General features: G+C 39.6%; 1 protein-coding gene across 1 annotated transcript; it reads left to right on the forward strand.

Annotated features, from left to right (window-relative positions):
- The first annotated feature begins 783 nt into the window (after nucleotides 1-783).
- Nucleotides 784-8,809, forward strand: LOC119896969 (asialoglycoprotein receptor 1-like). The gene is made up of 7 exons (XM_038710470.1): nucleotides 784-1,157; nucleotides 2,049-2,120; nucleotides 2,259-2,393; nucleotides 7,016-7,342; nucleotides 7,443-7,606; nucleotides 7,751-7,854; nucleotides 7,944-8,809. The coding sequence occupies exons 1-7, from the start codon at nucleotides 1,094-1,096 to the stop codon at nucleotides 8,068-8,070; spliced, it is 993 nt and encodes a 330-aa protein (XP_038566398.1). The 5' UTR covers nucleotides 784-1,093; the 3' UTR covers nucleotides 8,071-8,809.
- The last annotated feature ends 17,095 nt before the right edge of the window (nucleotides 8,810-25,904 follow it).

The raw sequence follows: 25,904 nt of genomic DNA on the forward strand, positions 1-25,904 counted from the left end.
AGAGGGTTTAGAAAAGAAGCTGCATGAAGTCAGAAACAGTTAAAGCCACAGAGTGTTTTGTCAGTACAGTGGTTAAACATGATAAACTGATATTGTCTTTCTGTGAATATCAGGAATATGTCAACTTTAACTGGGGCAGTTATGGCTACTGGATTGGCCTGAGAGTTGAAGCTGGAAATTGGACGTGGATCAATGGAACTTTTCTAAAGACTCAAGAGTAAGATGATTTTCTAAACACCATGAATAATAAAATGTGTCAGCTGGGATCTAACCATCACGTTCTTTCCTCAGCTACTGGACAGAACCACCTTCTGGTGAAGCTCATTGTGTGATTTCTGTCGGAGGGACACCTTCCAAGAAATGGGAAGCTGTGAAGTGTGATGAGAAACATCGATGGATCTGTGAGAAGAAAGCTTTATCTGTTTAAGATCTGTAATCAGAACTGAAGAGATTACTGGATAGTCTGCACACAATCATAATGTAAAAAATTGATTTGAACTGACATTGTAATAGAAGGATAGAAGGTACTAACAGTAGATACGAAGGGCCATGATCCCTTACAGAATCACCCAGCACATATGACACGTACAATAACATCAGCTGGCTTGTAAAAAAGAAAATGTATAAAATTCTACTTCAGTTTGTTGTAATTAATTTCAAATATTGTGTATAAGGGGTTTTATTTTTCCAAGATGCTTTTGTATTTTGTGTGTGTGTGTGTGTGTGTATATATATGTGTAATACAGTTTTGGATCATTGATACTGTGAGTCTGACTATTGACCAGTTTTCAGAAAATCAGTAGAGATCAGTAAGGCCTCCACAGTTTAACAAAATTCAACTGAAATCTTTCTATTGCCACCTCATGTAAAGGGGCTTTAAATAACAACTGGTGTAAACGCTGCTCTCCCACTGGTAATATCATAAGACACCGTGCAGACAATCCAGTATTAGCTGCTGTTGAAAAAGACACACTGTCAAAACCTCAAAGCAGAAGTACACTGAAGACTAAGCAGCAGACACAACATCAGCAATACTTTGCAGCTCGAGAGCCGTCACACAGGACTGCGGCAGGAATATAAACATTAGTTCAAGATGAACAGAAAACCACTGAAGGCAACTGGTACTTTAAATAATTCTTCTGTTTATGTGTCTGCAGGTAAGACATGTCTACTACTGTACATCTTTTTATGTATAGGCATTTTATATACTTACTTTTAATTGTTGACAACACCTGCGCTCGAGCACCAACAGATTTTAAAATGCCCACATTCATTTCCAATTCCATCTTTTACATTATGATTGTTGCACTCGGCTCAACGCATTGGTAATCGAAAGATTTAATTGTTTGGTTTTGCATTGATTTGATGCCATGTTATTGGTTAATTGGCTATTTGTGTTAACAAGCAATTGAACAGGTGTACCTAATAAAGTGGCCAGTGAGTGTAGGTCTGCTGTTGACCTTTATGCTTTTATTAGAATAAACAGAAAAACACAAGCTGCCTTTTTAAAAATGTAATGTTTCTTTATCAGCCAGTAAGGAGTTAAATAAGTAATACACTGTAACTTTGAGATTCTCAGCTTCCTCTCATTCTTTGCATGACTGACAGAAATTTGATTAACATTGTCGAATATGATAATAAAATCCATCTTTTGAGTTCTCCAGTGTGTGCAACATATTTTGTGCCTTTCAGTAAAGCGCTCTATGAAAGAGTTCTGGTTTCTGTTACTGTCTTACCTTTTAAAAGTCAATTTGTTGGTTGGTACTTGTCACTGTGCATAATTATTTTAAAGTTAGTTTAATTATTTGATACGGAAATATATTTTTTGTGGTATTGCTGTCGTCTGTAACCTTTTTTATGCTGCTGTCTTGGCCAGGTCGCCCTTCTAAAAGACAGGTCTCACCTGCTTAAAGATTGTGTTAAATAAATTTAAATTACATTGAAAAAGATTATTATTATTATTATTATTAATATTATTACTTTTGGTGTGACTGCATATATTCAATTTAAGCATATAAACATTTGTGTTTGATCTGGATCTCTTTCAGAGGTAATTGAGGAAGAAGCTGACTATGTTAATGCAGCAGAAGGTGCTGTGGATAGAATGGCCGTCACTTCAGGTGCATTATGGACTTCATACTTTTCACAAATGCAATATTTTTAAGCATGAGATTTATTTATCAACCATGATGTTAAAAAATGTGATAGTGGTGAAGGTTGTAAATTTGAATGTTTTAATGCTTTTATTTTTCTGTCAGATCAGAAGTTTCTCTCCTTCACTCCGACAGAATCCGACAGAATCCGACAGAATCACCCAGCACACTGCCACTGGTGGAAACCAGTGGCAGTGTGCTGGGTGATTCTGTTAGGGATCATGGCCCTTCGTATCTACTGTGAGTACCTTCTATCCTTCTATTACAATGTCAGTTCAAATAATTTTTTTTTTCTTCTTAGCTCTTTGTGTTTGAGTATATCTGTGCTGAGCTGCAGAGGAGCAATAATAACATAACAAAGATGTTTTGCACTAAAAAGACTATCTTATCTTAGGAAGATAAACACGTGATTTGACAAAGTCAGACTGCTGAAACGTCATATTAGCTTCCAGTAAAGAACGAGATTTGGGGGTGTTAGGAAGGGATCTCTTATTTGCCCGTATGAACAGGAGGAATAATTACAGCAACAAAACACAGTTTCAATGTTCATGGAGGCACATTAATAATAATAATAATAATAACCATCTTTATTTATAGAGCACTTATCAAACAACGTGCAAAGTGCTTCACACGACACACAGAGATGACATCAAATACCACAGTCAGTGATAAAATACATGCGAGCAAAATATAATAAAAATATAAACAACAACAATAAAATATAACTTTAACTACATAGGATATAAGAGGAGATAAAATGAGACTAGTAAAATAAACAGGAGGCTCAGATAAAATCAGGAAATGCGTTCCGATAAAAATCTGTTTGTAAAAGAGATTTACAAGAAGACACTGACTCACACAGCCTCATTTCCTTGGGCAGGTCGTTCCAGAGCCTCTGGGACACAGGTAGAGACAGGAGACCCCTGCCTGAGGATCTCAGGTTACGCAAAGGCTCAGAAGGAGTTAAAAGATCCAAAATATAATCTAGAGCCAGGCCGTGGAGAGCCTGAAAAGTAATCAACAGGATTTTAAAATTAATCCTGAAACATACAGGGATCCAGTGTAAAGAAGCTAAAACAGGTGTGATGTGATCGTATAAAAGCAGAGCAGCTGAGTTCTGTACAGTCTGTAGTCATTTTAAGGTTTTTTGATTAAGACAAGAGAAGAGGCTTTTGCAAAAATCAAGATGTGAGAAAACAGTTTATGGATCTCTAATATTAGAAACAGATCTTATTTTTGCAATATTTCTGAGGTGGTACAAACATGACTGGACAAGCTTAGTGATATGTTGCTCGAACATAAATTTGTTTCCAATATGACGTGGAAGATTTGCCTGACAGGTGACCAGTAGATGGCAGTATGTTGTATTTTAATATGTTGACAGTATTGACACATTCACTGACCTGAAATTACTGGAGAATAGGGTAACTACAATAAACAGCCCTCTCTGTCTTAGCCAAATACAACAGTCACCAGTGAAGTTTGAAGAATACTAACTCAAAATTGATTTTGCTGTCAGTTCTGGAAATGTTGTTTAGTGTTAAATAGTTGAGTTAGTTGGCTTAGGTTTTATATATTGTGAATTTGTTAGGTAAATTTGTTGTGGGGTTCGAACTTTGGTCGGCCCATGTGTAAAAAAGAAAGTATAACATTTTCAACGCTGTTTAAACACCAGCAAAGGTGCAAAAAGCCTCCTCTTTTTTTGCTTTTAATATCTTACATTTACATATAGCAGATGTTTTATTTGCAAATTTAGCTAAACCAGCAGTAAGCTAAATAATAAAATACGATATGGTTATTTATGGATGGAAGCTACAGATATAACTGTGCTAAATAATAATCTATGGCTACAAAGGACCAAAACCTCACTCAGGAATTTGTTCAAATGTAGGCAGTCTTGATTATAAAACTAGGCTGGTAATTTTTGTAAATCCTTTTAGTGTGCTTGCCATTAGTTCTATGCCATTGATCTTTATAATTATTGAGAACACTTTACTGTCCACAGTACTTAACTAAAATAAGCCTTAATCTGTGAGGCTAAACTAAATACCTGAATCACCTTTGTTTCATTCATTACAGTTGACCACCACAATATACTTGCTCCAAAATGATCATACAGTTGAATCACCACCTTTTATAAACTGTTAATCTCTTACTCATGCAAAATATAATTAATTTTCCTTTTCGCTTGGTTTCGCTAATAAATTGACAACTTAGTCCATATTTTTGTGTAGATACTGTATCGTCTTGATGCAAAGAGGAGGAACCCTAGCCCTAATTGGAAATCTTCTTGTAGAACCTTTATTTTGAAGAGTAGCACAAACATAACAGATAGAACACACTAGCCAGTAGAAGCAATAGATTGAGTCCCATCCACCAATTAAAACTAATTATTCAGCATTAAAAATTTCTTTTGTCAGTAATAATGAAAAACAAGGCAATGTACTGAATTTGCTTTTTTGTTTTGATTTTTTTAAAAACAACAAAAACAAAGATTGTAATGTGCAGTGCAGCATCTCAGAAAGCATCAGGACAAACACTAGAGCAGCCAGCTCTTGAGTTTGTCAACATCATAGTAGGGCTGAAACGATTCATCGATTAAATCAATAAAATCGATTAATAAAATTGATTGATATCTTTATTTTGTACATGTAAATAAAATTAAAATAAAAAATCAACGAAACAAAAAATAGTAGCAAAAACAAATGAACAACAAAATAAAACTCCATACTTTCCAGTACTTAAAAACCTCTATTTACATGTGCAAAAAGGAGGTAGGAAGAAGTAAAACTTATGTACTCCTACCCTTTTATACTCTTACTACCATATTTAAGGAAATAACTACAAATAATAAGTCTACAGAGATAATAAATCTGTAATGAAAATATATTTCAAAAGTTCTATTCACATACAGATATACCCATACAAGACAATATTTATACATACAGCAAATTATTCAATATAAACCCCGGTTATTATTAGCACTGTGTTTCTCTGTACCTCTGGAATATAATTTCTTTGATCATCTTTTTAAAATGGAATATGTTTGGACATTGCTTTAATTCATTATTTAGTTTATTCCACAATTTAACACCACTGACAGATAAACAGAAACTCTTTCTAGTAGTTCGAAAACTGGGCATTTTACAATTTGACTTTCCCCTTAAGTTGTAGCCCCCCTCTCTTTCAGAAAACCTTTTCTGTATATTGCCAGGCAATAAATTGTTACTGCTGTTTGAAATTCAACTACATCAAATAGTTTTAATGTTTTAGACTGTGAAAATAATGAGTTGGTGTGTTCCAAATATCCAGTGTTGTGAATTATTCTCATTGCTCTTTTTTTTTTTAAGTATAAATAACGATTGCAATGAATTTTGATATGTGTTACCCCAAACTTCTACACAGTAATTTAAATATGGTAAAATGCTTCGACACAATTTCTTTGCATCGCGCTTATAACACGACATATAACGACGCTGTTTGCAAAGTGGAGGAAGAGAGAGAAAGTAGCAGGGACAAAGAAGAAAGTGTCCAAAGTTTGGGATTATTTCACGCTAAAGAAAACAACAACTTTGTAATGTTACCGTCTGTCCGAAACTTATGTCACCTCGGCAACAGCATGACCGCAGCTGAACAAAAAGCAGCCGGTGTTCTGCCAGCGGACACAGACAAGGTAACAGTAACAGCAACTTTAGCATTTAGCTGAAATCCTGACTGATTGTTGAGTTGAGGCCAAAGTAAGCCGCAGTCCTCAGCTGAAAATGTGCACATGTGCGTTTGTTGTTCTCCTTTTTGGGCAGTGAGTTGTGACGTCACAGTCAGGAGTTAACTGGGTGTCGGGGAGCTGCACCTTTTAACTCACCTCCAGCTCTCTCTGTAGCTCAGACAATCCCTGCTACCTGCATGTGCTAATCCATCCTTTCACCCAGATTCTTTGTCTTTAAAATTAATAACAAACAGCTGTTTCGTGTGCAGGATCGCTCATTTCCCGCTTCACATTTCTCCTGTGTTTTCTTGACAAAAAGTGGTTTGGAGACCAGCGTCGGGTGCAACAGCTGCTGTCAGCTCCTGTAGTGTGTGTGACCCCGTCATCAATCAGTCACATAGTGTGAACGCCACGACTTCAAGACTGCCGTCAGCTGATGCTTAAAGTCGTGTAGTCTGCACGAGCCTGTAGTCTAACTTGTAGAGCACTCTGTGATGTTTGTGTTTTGCAGAGAAAGACTGGTGACAGCATCAGTGGAAAATAGACATGTATGCATAAAAGGGATTAAAGGATGAGTCAAATGAATTACTGTCAACATATTCCATGATCAGCCCCAAACCAACACTGAATTGATCCTACAAACAAATGTGTCTGTGTATCAAAGCCTGATAGATCTTATTCCTCTGTGCCATAGAGCTCCAAAGTTGTCTATAAAATATTAAAACACTTCAGTGAGCCACACTGTTGCACTGGCTGACATGTTCCTCCACAACAATGAACACAGCCACTGTCGATTTTTAGTCATTCCCACAGATACAGTCCTGCTGCCATAAAGGCCTGCTAGCACACGGCTAGAAACAGCATTCCCAACAAATACACTATTTGATTCATTTCTACTTACAATTATAGTACCTAGTTCTTTTAGGCAATGTCAAATTCAAGGCTTCAGCAGGAAGCAAAGGACTTGAGTAAAATGGAAAACATTGTTTTATTTTTTTCATAGGATATTTTGATTTCATAATTTTCAGAAACATAATGAGTGCACTCCCAAAAAGCTAGAAAAGCTGAAGTAACACAAAGCTTCCAAAAATGGGAAAATGACAAAGACAAATTTTCATTATTACTATCACTTAAGAAGAACATTTTCCATTTGCAGTTGCTACATTAATTCTTGAAAGTGAGCCGAACCAGCTGAAAGAAAACCAAATGATTCTACTGGCTCTCAATGGAAACCTGACAAACCAGAACAACAAACTCAGCTCAGAAAATGAAAACTTGAGGAGGGAACACAACAATCTGACAGTCCAGTTGGAGAACCTGACACAAGCCTATACTGTCTTAAAAAGTAACATCACAAACCTGTCTGCAGAAAACCAGAACCTGACATCACAAAACCAGGAGCTGAAGACAGAGAGGATTGAGCTCAATGTCAGTCGAGCTCAGTGGAGCATTGATGCCTACTGCCCAAAACCAAAGAACCAAAGTATGTTCAGATCCCATTAATAAGATTAAACATAACATAACATAAAAATAAATAACACAACGCAGTAATGTTGTTTATTGGTTGGTCTCTGTTGTTTCAGACAGAACGTGTAAAGCATGTCAGGATGGCTGGTTCCCCTCCCAGTCCAGCTGCTATGGGATTAATAACCCTGATGTTTCTGGTCAGAAAACCTGGGAAGAAGCTCGAGAAAACTGCAGAGGAAAGATTTCAGATCTGGTTGTTATAGCTGATCAAACGGAGAAGGTAATCTTCAGTAAACTGAACATTTTTCAATCTATAAATTGAATATGTATTCTCTGTTGGTCTGAACACACTGAGTCTGTAGGCCACAGTGTGTTAATTTAAGTATAGTGTTTAAATATCTGATAACTGTCTCTCTGTTGTCAGACATTCATTGAAACTAAGAGTTGGAGCCCCGGTGGATACTGGATTGGCCTGAGAGCTGAAGATGGGAAATGGAAGTGGTTCGATGGAAGTGTTCTGACTGAAAAGTAAGAGACACATTCATAAACATTTTGAATAAACATTTTGAAGCATAAAATCTATCAGCCTGCATCTAAACATCATGTTCTTCCCTCAGCTCCTGGATACAACAACCTGCTACCAACGGTCAGTGTGTAATTTCTGTAGAGAGAGAAGGATGGAAATCAGTGAGCTGTGGTGACAGAAACAGATGGTTCTGCAAAAAGAAGGCTTTATCTCTTTAAACACTGCAGTCATACTACTGACTTAAAATAAAAATAAATGTCATTTTTAAAGCAAAAAGGAAACAATTAACAATCAACAATTAATCAAAGTGAATAATTTTTCAAACTTGTGTGTGTGTCTAAAAAAAAAAAAACCAGACACTCTAGTGATACAATTCAGGTTGTTTCAGTTTTCCACCTCCTTGTCTCATCCAGTACAGTCCCAAACTGTCCTGTGTCTGTCTAACGGGGATGCTACTATATCAAAAAGACACAAATGTATGCCAATGCACAGCAGAGTACAGGGTAGATAGATTTTGGTAAATAAAAATATGACTTTATTCCTATTAAAATTGCAATTTCATTCTTGTAATAGTATAACTTTTTTCTCAAATTATTACAACTTATTATTATTCTTGAAATATGTGATATGTGGGAGAGATTTTGAATGTGCAGAAAGTTTAGAACATGAACATAAAACTTGCTGAGACACAGGAGCTAAAGTTCAGGGGTTTATAAATGAATTTTTATTAATTGCTGACGTGAATATGTGCCACAGGCTACATTTTTTAGAGATTACTTCAATGCAGAGACAAGTTAGCGGGGGGTCTGGAGGGACCTTCCCCAAGAACTTATGATCATTAAACACTTCATTTCCTGCATTCTGGTGAAAGTTTCTGCACCAATTTATGGTGGAAATGTTTTTATTTATGGAAAAGGAAACACAAAATTCAGGTGGCAGCTGACATTTCAAAATATATAAAACATCAGTCAGTGCAGCTCTCAGGCATTCTGTGCTGCTTTCAGATCTGTTTCTCCTGAGATCAACTTTTCTCATGTAATATCATCCCTGCTGAGGCAACACACATGTAGGCAGGATTTAGTCTTCCCTCCTTTGTCATGTTCGAAGGGAGAGAACAGAAACTGAGCCAAGAAGTTGTTTAAATTACTGATTGTAATTGATTGACGTTTTTGGGTCATTTTATAAATCAGTAACTTGTTTTGGGTTTTTTTTTTTGCTTAAATTACTTTTTTTAAACAATGCAACAAGTTGTTTCTTCTATATTTCATGTTTTTTTATTGTGCAAATAAACCTTTCTAAAGGCATTTTCATTTGTTATTTGACTGCAAGTTATATTTCAGAACGGTCAAAAGAGGATTGTAGAGGACCATAGGACTTTTTCCCCCACATAAAAAAGCTACTTTTGTATATGTGTTAAATGTATTTTCTGAGATGATACAAAAAGGGATTAAGATCAATGTGTGGATTTGGAAAGAAAGCTGCATGAAATTATAAACTAACTGTGAAATGGATAGAAAGAGTGTTCTTGTCAGTACAGAACTAAACATGATAAACTGATAATTTTTTGGCATTAATAGCTGGGCCCATAAGCAGAGATAGCGTGCGTACATGGGGGCATCCGACCCAGGGGCCCGGCTACGTGGGCCGCCAATGTGTTGTCATTTGCTTGTGGACACAATCACAGCAGAGAATTGCATGCAGGCATTAACCACTATAAAAAAACAAACAAACAAAAAACAGTGCAGCCATTATTATCAAACGAAACAGGCACTTCACTCCTGGTTTCAATAGTAAACCTCCATGAGAATGACAATTACCAAAAAAACCCTCAATATTCTAAGCAGACATTTTTTTTAAAAACTCCCTTCACCGCCATGCATCATGGGAATTCTTAGGCTGCTATATATAACCCCGGACTCACACAGGCGGCGTGTGGGCCGTGGTTTCAATATTATGTAGCTGCAGTACCAGAGGCTGCAGTGCTAGGACCGTAGTTCTTTTGCGACAGCGCCATCTAGTGGAGTGGTGGTGGTAATGCACAGCAACACGGCCGATGTGCGCAGCTGTAGGGTTAACCGGTCGACATGCATATAATCAATAAAATATGTTCAGGCACACACTCGGTGATGGTTAGGGTAAGGATTATTGGCTTCGGGGGGCTGTCAAGAGTAACATAGCTAGCTACCCAGCCAGCTAGCTGGCAGTATCAAAGTAAACGTGGGTCCTAGATATGCAGTTCCGGTCCTGAATGTAAAGACAGATAAGCGGTATGAAAACCAATGCTGATGCAGTGAATAGTGAGGATTCTCTCTGACTAATTAACTATCTGCTGTGTTTTCACGTCACATTTTGCCTCAACTCGCTTGGAATTACCTCAAAGGAGGTGATCCAAAAAAAAGTACCTGGAAGCAGGTACAACTTTTCCACAGTGGAAAACCAATAAAAGGCAAGTTGAGGCGAGTCAAGCTGGTACCGTGCAGTGGAAAAGCGACTTATGTCATCCGCTTTCACTCCGATCTGCAGATCCCACAGGGAGCATTTCAGAATAAGAGGGTTTTGCCTTCCTGATTTTCTTGACATCTTTAGATTTTGTTGATTTAGTGATAAGTGCTATAGCTTTTTGACCTTCTGCTATGATTAAGTATTACGTAGTTAAATTGTTTCTTTTTGTCTTTTTTAACTGTGTTATTGTTATATCGGGGGTCTGCATAGGGTATTTTAAATCTCTGCAAACATTATGTTGTTTTTGAATTGTCCTTCTTCAGAACAATTTATCAGAGTTTCAAATTTGTCAGTGTTCTCCCAGTGAATTAGTTTGTTTTCCAGGTTTGAAACCTGAAAACTGGTGTGTGAATGTGTGAAAAAAAGTTTTGAAACTCTGAAAACTGAGGTTCAAAAAGGTGAAACTTTATTACATTACATTACATTTGCACTCCTATTGCAGACTATTTGTTCAGAGCTGAGTTTACAACACCTACTTTGCGGAGATACGCCTACACAGTTGCGAGCTTGCGACTCACGTCATTTGTGGCAGCGCTGTCATGCAGCTCTGCTCTGAAACTCTGAAACTCAGACTAGTGTTGTGTCGTTCAATGAACGTTTCGTTCATAAGACCTAATCGTGTGTATGACTCGGGAGGAACTGGTTGTCACAGTGAGTGGCCTAAAGCACTGAAGACAAGGCAGCATGCTGTGGTCATCACTCACAGGAGGAGGAGGAGGAGGAGGAGGAGGAGAGCAACAGAAAAAATAACTTCAAAACAACAGAATAAATACCTTTTAATCCACCACACGTCTAACACACGTCTGTGTTATTAGAGCATGGGAGAACAGTGGATACTTTTCATAAAGCCCACACCCATAATATTTCTGTGTAGCTACAGAATAACAGGTGGAGAACATCATGCAAGATTTGTTTTTTACAACAGTCTGCACAGCTTCATCTATTGTGTGTTAGGAATGAAAATAAATCCTAGGCTCCTCTGTACCCCGTTTACATTCAAGGTTAGCTGTGTTTGTCATATACAGTATATTTCACATTATTACATTACTGTATAACTTGAGAAAGGCAAGTTTGTTTTCTACTCCAGCCTGCCTGAAGAGCTGTTGCAGTGCAGGATGATAATGGACTTGTTTCTCAGTGTATTATTTTAAATCATGCAATAAGGAAGAAGAAATGTGTAATACAAATGTGGCTGGCCTTCCGAAGGGGGCGACCAAATCATTTGTTTTCTACTGAATTCAGTCCATTAGTATATTATTTTGGAGAAAAACACCTTAATGAATTAATAGATGCTAAAGGAGGTCATTCTTTCTTGTAAAGCGTTCAGCTCTGTTTACTAGCACTGTAACTAGAAAGCAAGGGCGTCACTTTGTGTTGTAAAGTGGGGTGGGGTAAAGCTGGGTGAGGACATTAAATATAAACTGGTGTAAATAACTTCTATTAAAAGATCATATTAATCAAGCATATGTGTATTAACATGTATTTTAGGCCACTAGAGTCCCTTCACAAAACATATTATTTACTCCTATGTTGAAAAAACAACATTGTCAAAAACTGAAAGTAGAAGTACACTAAAGAGCAACATCAGCGACACTTTGCAGCTTGAGACTTTCCTTAAAGCCGTCACACAGGACTGCAGCAGGATTTTAAACATTTGTTCAAGATGAACAGAAAACCACTGAAGGAAACTGGTACTTCAAATAATTGAACTGTTAGCTGCAGGTAAGACATTTTTTTTGTCTACATTTTCTTTGTTTGCAATGTATGAAGCTTCTGATCTTATTACAACACCTGAGCACTGTACAAAATGTTATGTTTTTTTATCTGCTGGAAGGATACTTTCTAAGAAACTGAAAATGAATGACATGCTCATCTTCCTCTGATGCTTTGAATGACTGCTAGAATTGCTTTTATGACGTTGAAATTGATTATAAGACATCTTTTGAATCATGATTTATCCAGTGTGTTCAACAATGTTGTTGTCTTGTACAGTGCATTTGCGTACCTATAAAACAAATAAATATGACAAACAGAAAGAACAAATAAAATGTATTATTATTACTGTGGGGAGTGGCTCTGCATTTAACCATTAGCATTTGATCTGTATGTCTTTCAGAGGTAATTGAGGACGAAGCTGACTAAAATGCTGCAGCAGGCACTTTAGATAAAATCACTTCAGGTGCATTTTGAACACAATACATTTCACAAATGCAATATGGTGAAGCTTGAGATTTATTTATCACTCTGACTTCCATCTGTGGCAGTGTGTTGGGATTTACTGTGATCAAAGCAGAACTAAAAATGATAAACTTTTCAAATTGGCACACTGTAAACTCTTACAATGCTCTGCTATTGAACTTCATGCTATTTTTCTGAACGAACAGAAGAACACAGAACTGACCATTAGTTTTAAAAATGTAAAGTAGTGTTTATCTGCCAGTATACTTTCTGAAACGTTACATGGAGACAAACTGGAATGAGCACAATGTCAGGTGAGCTCAGTGGAGCATTGTTGTCTACTGCCCGAAAGAACAGAGAAAGTTCACATTTCATTAATAAGGTTAAAAATAACAACTAAACAGAAAATCTAACAATGCAGTAATGTTGTTTATTGGTTGGTCTCTGTTGTTTCAGACAGACAGTGTAAAGCAGTGGTCGGCAATAGGCGGCCCCAGGCCAGATTGCTAACAGAAATATAAATAAATTGATAGCTAGTGTTGAAATAGATCTCAGTCATGACAGCTACAGTAACTAACACAGTCACTTAAGAGGAAGTGATTGTGGCTCCAAAATAAAAGCGCAAGAGTTTTTTGCAGCAATGCTTTTGTAGTGGATCAGCCAGTATGGATTTGTTCATTTTATATCAAATAAATTTGGAGATCCCAAATTCTTTTTCTCTCAGCCTATCAGAACTGTAGGGAGGGCAGGAAACCCTAAACTACGCCTCCACACACGTAGCCATGGCAACTGACCTTCCTCTTTGTTTAATTTCCTCACATCAAAGTATATTCTCTCACAGCCAGTCGTGAATTGGTGAGAAACTCCAGACGCAGTCCACACAAAGGAATACTGTCTCCTCAAAGCTAACCTTGCATTACCTTGTTTAGTTAAATAATCTTTGTTAAGTTACTAAACAGGTCTCTCCACTCCATTAGAGTGGCTATATTGCCGTGTTATTGCTATTGAAAAGAAGACTCCATATAATTTGGTTTCGCAGTGTTTTAATTTTTCAGAAATTGTTTTTAACTAATGTTTTTAACTAATGCTTTATTTCCAGCTCCTTCTGACTTATACTTCAGATGATATATGATATGTACCGAAATGTTATCCTGTGTTAAATTATTAATTTCCCCAGCTCCTGAGCAAATGATTGTTTAAAGAAATAGTCATTTGCTATCTTCAGTCTCCTCATGGAACCAGAGTATTACATGCTAGCGTTCGAAAATGCCGTTTCTGATGCGTAATTGTCACTCCTAACGGGAATCCCTCACAGTACATACTGAGCTAAACATGCCAAAATTTGCCGACCCCTGGTGTAAAGCTTGTCAGGATGGCTGGTTACCCTCCCAGTCCAGCTGCTATGTGATTAATGACGCTGATGTTTCTGGTCAGAAAACCTGGAAAGAAGATCAAGAAAACTGCAGAGGAAAGATTTTAGATTTGGTTGTTATAGCTGATCAAACAGAGAAGGTAACTGTGAACATTTTATGTCTATCTCTGCATGTGTTTATTGAAGTACAGTGTTTAAATATCTGACATCTGTCTCTCAATTGTTGATGTGACATTCATCAGTGATAACTGTTGGATTTGGTCTTATGACACGCCTGGTCTAGTTTTTATAGAAGTTCTTTGGACAAATAAAACCTCTTAAACCCCGCAGGGTCGCTGCTTCTGCTGCTTCAGCTGCTTCTGCTTAGATCAAATATTAATGTTTATCATTGTGTCAGTATGGACATGCTACACATCGGTTAGATTCTCCACAGTTCAGTCGTTCAGTTCATTTAACAGAAACAACGAGCCCCAAAGTTTAATTCTTATAGATTTACCGGTGTAACCTGCATGGTAGGCCTACAAGAGATGAAAAGAAAAAAAGTGCTGACTGCTGTTACCTCTGAAGCCTCTTAAGTCCGAATGTGTCCTTTCTTGATTATTTATATTCCTTTAGTCTGTGGGGGTCCACCCATCAAAAGAATCAAAACAGCTTTTCATAAAGATCTGTTCAAATTGTGAATCCTGTCATGTGAAGTCCATCGCTGTCTGCTAACTTCTGCCACACTCCTCTCATCCTGCACCGTGGTGATGTTTTCGTTATGTAGCTGCCTTCAATTATGAAAGCGCATAAGCCGTCTGTCGGTATGTGTGCAGTTAGAAATTGGATTATGATGGCAATGTGAGTCTGACTACTGACACCAGCATTTAGGAAAATTCAGTCACTGGCCTAAAGAAAAACTGTTACATTTAAATTACTGATTTATTAATGAAATGATTAATAACTTTGAATGTAATTTTCTTCTGTTTTGTTAGATATGCAGTGTACCAGCAGAGTGATGAAAGGGACCAACAAGACTGCTCAGTTTCCTGTTTCCTGTGTGACAGTTTACATTTTTACTAACTGTCCAACAGGAGGCGCTGCAGTACTTCTTATCAAGAGAATGTTCCAGGGTCTGGTTACTATTTGTGTTCTGATACACACAGATCAGCCAGAACATTATGACCACTGACAGGTGAAGCAAACTGCACTCATCATCTCGTTACCATGGAAAGTTTAACATTTTGTCCAGGGTCAGAGGATCTCTGAAACTGCAGCTCTTGTGGGGTTTTCCCGGTCTGCAGTGGTCAGTACCTACTGAAAGTGGTCGACAAAAGGAAATCATGGGCAGCCTCACTGTTGCGCGTGGGGAGCGAAGGCTGGCCCGTGTGTTCTGATTGAACAGATGAGCTACTGAAGGTCAAATTGCTGAAAAAGTTCAAACAAAAGGTGTCCGAACACACAGTGCATCACAATGTATTTTGTACAGCCGCAGACCAGTCAGGGTGCCCAGGCTGACCCTGGTTACAGACTGAGATGGACATCTTTGCAGAGTGGTGCAAGCAGAACTGTCTTGACCTCAACCTCTCTAAAACAAAGGAACTGGTTGTTGACTTCCGCAAAAATGTTTCCATCATCCCCACTCTGTTAGTCAACAACCGGCCGATAGAAAGGGTTGAATCATATAGAGACCTCGGGACAATAATTGATCACAAACTTACCTTCCAGCCAAACAGTGAAAACATTTTCTGCACCTCTTTTTCTTGAGGAAGCTCCGCAGACTTCAGGTTCATCAGTCAGTCCTGATAGCTTTCCGCAAATGCTTCATATAATCTGAAATAACCTTCAACACATCAGCCTGGATTGGATCATTATCCAACATCCATCGCAACACACTAAACAAAATCATAAGAATGAGCAGTAAAATAATCGGACAGGTGCAGGAACCACTTATCAGTATTTACTACAGGAGGACTAAACTAAAAGGAACACAAATAGCCTCAGACACCACTCACACACTGCACAGCCACTACAGTCTTCTACCCTCAGGCCAGAGATACAGATCACTCACAGTCAGGACCAAGAGAGCCATGACAAGTTTTGTTACTATGTCCATTAGAAACATGTGTGTGTGGATTTGTGATTTATTTAATTTCTTTATTTATATATTTCTTATTTCTATATCTTTTTAATGTTTACTGCCTATTTATCACGTATTTATTGCACTTTGCAAGCTTTACTTATTTATATAGAACTGTTTTTTATATATATACGTGTGTGTGTGTGTGTGTGTGTGTGTGTGTGTGTGTGTGTGTGTGTGTGTGTGGAACCGTACACGCATTGATGCTCAGCATGACTGAAGTTCCTAATGGATAAATAAAGTTCTTTGAATTGAATTGGTCCACTGCCCTACAATAGGCAACTGAGAATCAGAACTGGACCATGGAGCAATGAAAGAAGGCGGTCTGGTCTGATGAATCACATTTGCTTTTGCATTAGGTTGATGGCCAGGTGCTTGTAAGTCGCTTATCTGGGAACACATGGCACCAGATGCACTGTGGGAAGAAGGCAAGCCGACGGAGGCAGTCTGATGCTTTGACCAATGTCCTGCTGGGAATCCTTGGGTCTTGCCATCTTGTAATGTGGATGTTACTTTGCCATGTACCACCTACCTAAGCATTGTTGCAGACCATGTACACCCTTTCATAGAAAAGGTTTCCCTGACAGCAGTGGCCTCTTTCAGCAGGATAATGTGCCCTGCCATAAAAGGACAAATGCTTCAGGAACGGTTTGAGGATCACAACAAGTTCAAGGTGTTGACTCGGCCTCAAATTCCCCAGATCTCAATCGAGCATCTGTGGGATGTGGTGGACAAACACGTCTGATGCATGGAGGCCCTACCTCACATCTTACAGGACTTAAAGGATCTGATGTTAAAGTCCTGGTCTCACATACCACAGCACACCTTCAGAGGTGTAGTGGAGTCCACGCCTCGACTGGTCAGGGCTGTTATGGCTGCAAAAGGGGGACCTACAGGTGGTCACAATGTTGTTGCTGATTGGTGAATACAATACTTGCAGGTACAGGTGACGGTTATGTGTTATCTGTTTATGTCAAAGCAATCATTAGGTTGGGATAAATAATCAACATAAGTTATCAGTTCTCTGACACCAATATCATAATATGTTCTGTTCTGTTACTGAGGTGCTTTCTTTCTTTCTTGCAGGTCAAACGTTGGCCTCTTTACAGCAGTTTGACTTTAAAACGATGCTGCAGGTGTTAATGTTGCTGAGACGGTGTTAAAAAGACAAAGACTGTACTTTGGTACACATTGTTTCTTCTCAGCTGTGCATAAAACTCTAAACTTAGGCTGTTGTAGAGAATAAATGTAACACATCACTGATTCCTCCTTTGTATAAAATAGCTTTTACATTTTCCTCTTCAGTTAGATATGATGTTTCCGACATATATATTTTTGTAATATTACAGGGATCACAAATATCCGTGGTATAACTGATGATCTTGTTGTTATTGTATATCTCAGTGTTTTCATATCTTACACTGTGTCTGCAAGACATTTGCCAACAACCTAATTTATCAAGAACAGCTCTTACACACAGCTCCCCCTCAAAACATGATGTTTTACATTTCTGCAATCGATCTGCTGGTCCAGGTCCTCTTTTTCTGCCTCCAGGCAAAAGGGGAAGTGAAAAAGGAAGCGGTTAAAAAAAGTATGCGAAAACATTCTAACAGTGAAGTAAATGTCTTATTCTGACGTGAAGGATTGTATCTTTGTGCTTTTGTTAGTCATATTCTGTGGGTTGATCAAATGTTAAGAGAATAAAGTCTTATTCTATTTTGCTGAAAATTACAACAATGTTGTTATTATACAGTTGATTAGAGCACAGACCCCCATTTGATAAGATTATGTCCCAGGATTCCCCATCTGATAGGATTTTGGTGTTTAGATGTTTTCTTACAGAAAGAGTATAAAAACCCATGACCAAAATAGTCATATGTTCTGTAACTGTGTTACTTATGGATGGAATAATAGTGAAAATAAAATATCTCCCTTTTTACTGGGGACCCCCTGAAACCGCTCAAGGACCCCTAGAGGTTCTTGGACCCCAGTGGCCTAAACCGACCATACAAATGTACGCGGACAGACAGAAGAAACAGTTAGAAACACAAGCTACAGAGTTTGCTCAAAAGTGAGCACGGAGGACCGAGGAGCTGGCGAGGTGGAGGAGGTGAGGCGAGGGAGCCGTGGGATGCAGGGGACCGGGGAAGGAAGCCCGAGAGGAGAGGACCGCTGGGCGAGGCCAGCAGACTGAACAGAGGACGAGGGTGAGTGAACATTCAATTCAATTCAATTTTATTTATATAGCGCCAAATCACAACAACAGTTATCTCACAGCGAGAGAGAGAGAGAGAGGAACAGAGAGAAAAAGAGAGGGATGTAAGGAGAGAGAAAGGGGAGGGAGGCAGCCTACACAATATCCACACAGAGGTACAGACAGTAAAGGTGATGTTGCTATAGACTAAATAAAAAATGGTACAGATATTTATAGTAGTGTTAATGATAACAGTCGTAATGTTAATGATTATAATAACAATAATAACAATAGGACGTTGCAGCAGAGGGTGTCGAGCAGGAACACGGGGGCAGCAGGTGACCCGCAGCCACAGATCCAGACTCCACAGCTCCAGAGCCAGAAAACCTGCAGGAAGTGATAGGAGGAGAGAGGAGAGGGACGGGAAAGCACAAGACTACCAGAAAGGGGAGAAGTTGTGTTAGTAGAAAGTCTTAAGCCTACTCTTAAATGTGGAGATGGTGTCTGCCTCCTGAACCCAAACTGGAACCTGGTTCCACAGGAGAGGAGCTTGATAGCTGACTGGCTCCTAGTCTACTTTTGGAGACTCTAGGAACCACAAGTAACCCTGCATTCTGGGAGCGCAGTGCTCTGGTGGGGTAGTAAGGTACTATGAGCTCTTTAAGGTAAGATGGTGCCTGACCATTAAGAGCTTTGTAGGTAAGAAGAATGATTTTAAATTCTATTCTGGATTTTACTGGAAGCCAATGCAAAGAAGCTAAAACAGGAGAAATATGATCTCTTTTCCTGGTTCCTGTCAGAACACGTGCTGCAGCATTCTGGATCAGCTGAAGAGTCTTAACGGACTTTTTCGAGCAGCCTGATAATAAGGAATTGCAGTAATCCAGCCTGGAAGTAACAAATGCATTGACTAGTTTTTCTGCATCATTTTTAGACAGGATGTTCGTGATTTTCGCAATATTACGTAGGTGAAAAAAGGCGGTCCTTGAAATTTGCTTAATGTGAGACTTAAACGACATGTCCTGATCAAAGATAACTCCAAGATTCCTCACAGTGGTGCTGGAGGCCAGGGCGATGCCATCCAGGGAAACTATATCTTTAGATAATGCGTCATGGAGGTGCTTAGGCCCCAGAGCAATAACTTTTTCATCTGGCTTGATCGATAGATATAACTGAGTATCATCTGCATAACAATGAAAGCTTATGGAATGTTTCCTGATAATATTGCCTAAAGGAAGCATATATAAAGTGAAGAGGATTGGTCCGAGGACAGATCCTTGAGGAACTCCATGACTAACTTTGGCATGCATGGAGGACTCTCGTTAACATGTACAAACTGAAATCGATCTGATAAATAGGACTTAAACCAGCTTAGAGCGGTTCCTTTAATGCCAATGAAATATTCCAGTCTCTGCAATAGGATCTGATGGTCAATGGTATCAAATGCAGCACTAAGATCTAATAAAACCAGTACAGCGACAAGTCCTTTGTCTGATGCAATAAGGAGGTCGTTAGTAATTTTCACCAGTGCTGTCTCTGTGCTATGATGAGCTCTAAATCCTGACTGAAAATCCTCAAATAAACTATTGCTCTGTAGAAAGTCACACAGCTGTTTAGCAACTGCTTTCTCCAGAACCTTAGAGAGAAATGGAAGGTTAGATATAGGTCTATAGTTGGCTAAAACATCCGGATCAAGTTTGGGCTTTTTCAGAAGAGGTTTAATTACAGCTACTTTAAAGTACTGTGGTACATAGCCTGTTGATAGAGATAGATTCTAGTATAGAAGTGCTGACTAAGGGTAAAACATCTTTAAGGAACCTAGTCGGGATGGGGTCTAAGAGGCAGGTTGATGGTTTAGATGAAGAAATTATTGAAGTTAGTTGGTAAAGATTGAGTGAAGCAAAACAGTCTAAACATGTATCTGGTTCTACAGCTGTTTCTAAGGTTCCTGAGTTAAGAGATAAGTTGGTGCCAGTTGAGGGCAGGTCTTGGTGAATTTTGTCTCTAATAGTTAGAATTTTATCATTAAAGAAGCTCATGAAGTCGTAACTACTGAGAGCTATGGGAATACTTGGCTCAATAGAGCTGTGACTCTCTGTCAGCCTGGCTACAGTGCTGGAAAGAAACCTGGGGTTGTTCCTATTTTCCTCTATTAATGACGAGTAGTACGCTGCTCTAGCATTACGGAGGGCCTTCCTATAAGTTTTAAGACTATCTTGCCAAATTAAACGAGAATTTTCCAGTTTGGTGGAACGCCAATTCCTCTCAAGTTTCCGCGATATTTGCTTTAATTTGTGAGTTTCAGTATTATACCATGGAGCTAACCGTCTTTGTTTTAGTATTTTCTTTTTTAGAGGGGCTACAGAGTCCAGTGTCATTCGCAGCGAGCCTGCAGCACTATCAACAAGATGATCGATTTGGGAGGGACTGAAATTAGCATAGGAGTCCTCTGTTACTTTGTGACTAGATAATGTATTTAGAGCTGATGGAATCGCATCCTTAAATTTAGCTACAGCACTATCAGACAGACATCTTGTATAGAAATTTTTGCCCAATGGCGTGTAGTTCAGCAATACAAACTCAAAAGTTATCAAACAGTGGTCGGACAAAGAGGGATTCTGTGGGAACACCACTAAATGTTCAATTTCAATACCATACACCAAAACAAGGTCGAGGGTGTGGTTAAAACAGTGAGTCGGTTCATGAACACTCTGAGAGAAGCCAATGGAATCTAACAGAGAGATAAACGCAGTACTAAAGCTGTCATTCTCAACGTCCACATGAATATTAAAATACCCTACAATAATAACTTTGTCCGTTTTAAGGACTAAAGTTGACAAAAACTCTGCAAATTCAGATAAGAATCAGAATACGGGCCAGGTGCTCGGTACACTATAACAAAAGAATTGGTTGCATTGATTTCCAACTTGGGTGCGAAAGACTAAGAACAAGACTTTCAACTTCACTTTGTTATTATTAGGGCCCGAACACGACCGTGCGAGGTCCCTATTGAAATTGCTCGGATTATTAGGGCCCGAGCACGACCGTGCGAGGTCCCTATTGAATCTGCTCGGATTATTAGGGCCCGAGCACGACCGTGTGAGGTCCCTATTGAATTTGCTCGGATTATTATTTTTTTTTATGCAAAGTAGGCCCAAATGACATGGCCTAAACATTCTCGAAAACTCACCAAAATTTGCAAACATGTCAGAACCGGTGAAAAATTTCGTATTCTACAAGTTTCGCACATGGGCGTTGCAAAATGACTCGCTAGCGCCACCTAGAAAATTGGAAAAAATTAGCCCCTCGTTCACGTTCAACCTACATGTACGAAATTTTCTGGGGACATGTATCGTATCAAGACGCACAAAAAAGCCTCAAGAACCCATAGCCTAAAGTCAACAGGAAGTCGGCCATTTTGAATTTTACGGCCATTTTTGGATGATTTACACACTTCGTACTTTAACGAACTCCTCCTAGGGATTTAGTCGGATCGACGTCAAATTTGTGCTGTGCCTTCTAAAGGCATTGACGATGAAAAGTTGTGCTATTTGCGCGTTTTCGTCAATGGGCGTGTCCGTGGCGTCGATGATTCGCTATGAACAGGAAGTTGTTGTAACTTCAGTGTACATGCTCACATCTGGACCAAACTGTACATCTAGGATGAGAGTCCCGCCCTGAACACATGTACATGCCGACATTCACCCACAGTCATAGCGCCACCTGCTGGAATAGAAAGTGACCTTTAACGAAGCAGCCCCCGCCGCATGTTTCACCTACGTGCACGAATTTTCTGTGGTACGTGTATCTTGTCCAGACGCACAAAAAAGTCTCTTGGAGCCATAGCCTAAACCCAACAGGAAGTCGGCCATTTTGAATTTTACGTCAAATTTTGGATGATTTACACACTTCGTACTTTAACGAACTCCTCCTAGGGATTTAGTCCGACCGACTTCAAATTTGTGCTGTGCCTTCTAAAGGCATTGAAGATGAAAAGTTGTGCTATTTGCAAGTTTTCGTCAATGGGCGTGTCCGTGGCGTGGCGTCAAAGATCAACTCTTCGCCATGACACGGAAGTTGTCGTAGCTTCAGTGTACATGCTCACATCTGGACCAAACTGTACATGTAGGATGAGAGTCCCGCCCTGAACACATGTACATGCTGATATTCACCCACAGTCATAGCCCACCTGCTGGCAACAGGAAGTGACTTTTAACGAAGCAGCCCCGCCGCACGTTTCACCTACGTGCACGAATTTTCTGTGGTACGTGTATCTTGTCCAGACGCACAAAAAAGTCTCTTGGAGCCATAGCCTAAACCCAACAGGAAGTCGGCCATTTTGAATTTTACGTCAAATTTTGGATGATTTACACACTTCGTACTTTAACGAACTCCTCCTAGGGATTTAGTCCGACCGACCTCAAATTTCTGCTGTGCCTTCTAAAGGCATTGAAGATGAAAAGTTGTGCTATTTGCAAGTTTTCGTCAATGGGCGTGTCCGTGGCGTGGCGTCAAAGATCAACTCTTCGCCATGACACGGAAGTTGTCGTAACTTCAGTGTACATGCTCACATCTGCACCAAACTGTACATGTAGGATGAGAGTCCCGCCCTGAACACATGTACATGCTGACATTCACCCACAGTCATAGCGCCACCTGCTGGCAACAGGAAGTGACTTTTAACGAAGCAGCCCCCGCCGCACGTTTCACCTACGTGCACGAATTTTCTGTGGTACGTGTATCTTGTCCAGACGCACAAAAAAGCCTCTTGGAGCGATGCCCTAAAATCAACAGGAAGTCGGCCATTTTGAATTTTACGTCAAATTTTGGATGATTTACACACTTCGTACTTTAACGAACTCCTCCTAGGGATTTAGTCCGACCGACTTCAAATTTGTGCTGTGCCTTCTAAAGGCATTGAAGATGAAAAGTTGTGCTATTTGCGAGTTTTCGTCAATGGGTGTGTCCGTGGCGTGGCGTCAGAGATCAAGTCTTCGCCATGACACAGGAAGTTGTTGTAACTTCAGTGTACATGCTCACATCTGAACCAAACTTTACGTGCTTGATAACTCTCCCACCCCGTTATGGAGGACCGATCCTGACACAGCCAGAAATAAATACAGAAATAAATAAATGCTCAATAAATAAATAAGCATCCAATTAAATACACAAAAAATAAAGTAAATAAATAAATGTAGGTAGTAATTAAATTATACAAGGAGACATAAATGTTATATTTTAATTAGTGCTTTACTTATTCACCTTTGTTATAATTACCTTATTTATTATTCAACTTTATTTATTACTAATTTTTTTATGTATTTATTTATGTGTGTGTTTTAATATTTTTGTCTGTTTTATTCTTCCTTTGTATTTATTTACCTTATTTATTTTCACCCATGGTATTTATTTCTGCCTGTCTTTTTTAAATTTTTGTATGCATTTCTGCCTCATTATGCAAATGAGGAGGGGCTGTGTCTCAAGGGGTCATCTTCTCTGCTATTGGTGGACCAGTCAGACAGGAGAGCTCTACTCTGCCTGCAGACATCAACGATCTTGCCCCTCACACAGTCAGATGGCTTCCTTCAGTGCGCTGAGGTGTTTAACAACTCTGAAGACAATACTACCAGCAATGTCTTCCTTCTCTTTCACGTAGACGCTCGACAGACAGTGCTTTCAGTTTGCTGCATGCATGGACACAGAACTGCGGTACAGCACACAGTAACGATGAAATGTGTGCTGTTCTCACATTCTTCCTCTGTATGTACACATAAACAACAAGGCAGGGAAATATAAAAGGAATTTATTTTATGTTTGGGTACATTATTGTTCAGTGTACATGCTCACATCTGAAACAAACTTTACGTGCTTGATAACTCTCCCACCCCGCAGACATCTACACGCCAACACCGATTTAATTCATAGCGGCAAGTGCTATGTAGCTCCACATAGGGGACACAGGAAGTGACATATAACACCTTCATTCGGCGTCATAACCGCGTAGCAAATTCACAGCCGCACCGGCAGAGCTCCAGAATATGCAAACTCGGCCGGCATTTTTGGATGATTTACACACTTCGTACTTTAACGAACTCCTCCTAGGGATTTAGTCGGATCGACGTCAAATTTCTGCTGTGCCTTCTAAAGGCATTGACGATGAAAAGTTGTGCTATTTGCGCGTTTTCGTCAATGGGCGTGTCCGTGGCGTCGATGATTCGCTATGAAACAGGAAGTTGTTGTAACTTCAGTGTACATGCTCACATCTGGACCAAACTGTACATCTAGGATGAGTCCCGCCCTGAACACATGTACATGCCGACATTCACCCACAGTCATAGCGCCACCTGCTGGCAATAGAAATGACCTTTAACGAAGCAGCCCCCGCCGCATGTTTCACCTACGTGCACGAATTTTCTGTGGTACGTGTATCTTGTCCAGACGCACAAAAATCTCTTGGAGCCATAGCCTAAACCCAACAGGAAGTCGGCCATTTTGAATTTTACGTCAAATTTTGGATGATTTACACACTTCGTACTTTAACGAACTCCTCCTAGGGATTTAGTCCGACCGACCTCAAATTTGTGCTGTGCCTTCTAAAGGCATTGAAGATGAAAAGTTGTGCTATTTGCAAGTTTTCGTCAATGGGCGTGTCCGTGGCGTGGCGTCAAAGATCAACTCTTCGCCATGACACGGAAGTTGTCGTAACTTCAGTGTACATGCTCACATCTGCACCAAACTGTACATGTAGGATGAGAGTCCCGCCCTGAACACATGTACATGCTCACATTCACCCACAGTCATAGCGCCACCTGCTGGCAACAGGAAGTGACTTTTAACGAAGCAGCCCCCGCCGCACGTTTCACCTACGTGCACGAATTTTCTGTGGTACGTGTATCTTGTCCAGACGCACAAAAAAGTCTCTTGGAGCCATAGCCTAAACCCAACAGGAAGTCGGCCATTTTGAATTTTACGTCAAATTTTGGATGATTTACACACTTCGTACTTTAACGAACTCCTCCTAGGGATTTAGTCCGACCGACCTCAAATTTCTGCTGTGCCTTCTAAAGGCATTGAAGATGAAAAGTTGTGCTATTTGCAAGTTTTCGTCAATGGGCGTGTCCGTGGCGTGGCGTCAAAGATCAACTCTTCGCCATGACACGGAAGTTGTCGTAACTTCAGTGTACATGCTCACATCTGCACCAAACTGTACATGTAGGATGAGAGTCCCGCCCTGAACACATGTACATGCTCACATTCACCCACAGTCATAGCGCCACCTGCTGGCAACAGGAAGTGACTTTTAACGAAGCAGCCCCCGCCGCACGTTTCACCTACGTGCACGAATTTTCTGTGGTACGTGTATCTTGTCCAGACGCACAAAAAAGCCTCTTGGAGCGATGCCCTAAAATCAACAGGAAGTCGGCCATTTTGAATTTTACGTCAAATTTTGGATGATTTACACACTTCGTACTTTAACGAACTCCTCCTAGGGATTTAGTCCGACCGACTTCAAATTTGTGCTGTGCCTTCTAAAGGCATTGAAGATGAAAAGTTGTGCTATTTGCGAGTTTTCGTCAATGGTGTGTCCGTGGCGTGGCGTCAGAGATCAAGTCTTCGCCATGACACAGGAAGTTGTTGTAACTTCAGTGTACATGCTCACATCTGAACCAAATTTTACGTGCTTGAC

Source organism: Micropterus salmoides, unplaced genomic scaffold (genome assembly GCF_014851395.1).
Source record: "Micropterus salmoides isolate LMB-PRFRI ecotype aquatic unplaced genomic scaffold, ASM1485139v1 Ms_hic_scaffold_11, whole genome shotgun sequence".
NCBI classification, from domain to species: domain Eukaryota; kingdom Metazoa; phylum Chordata; class Actinopteri; order Centrarchiformes; family Centrarchidae; genus Micropterus; species Micropterus salmoides.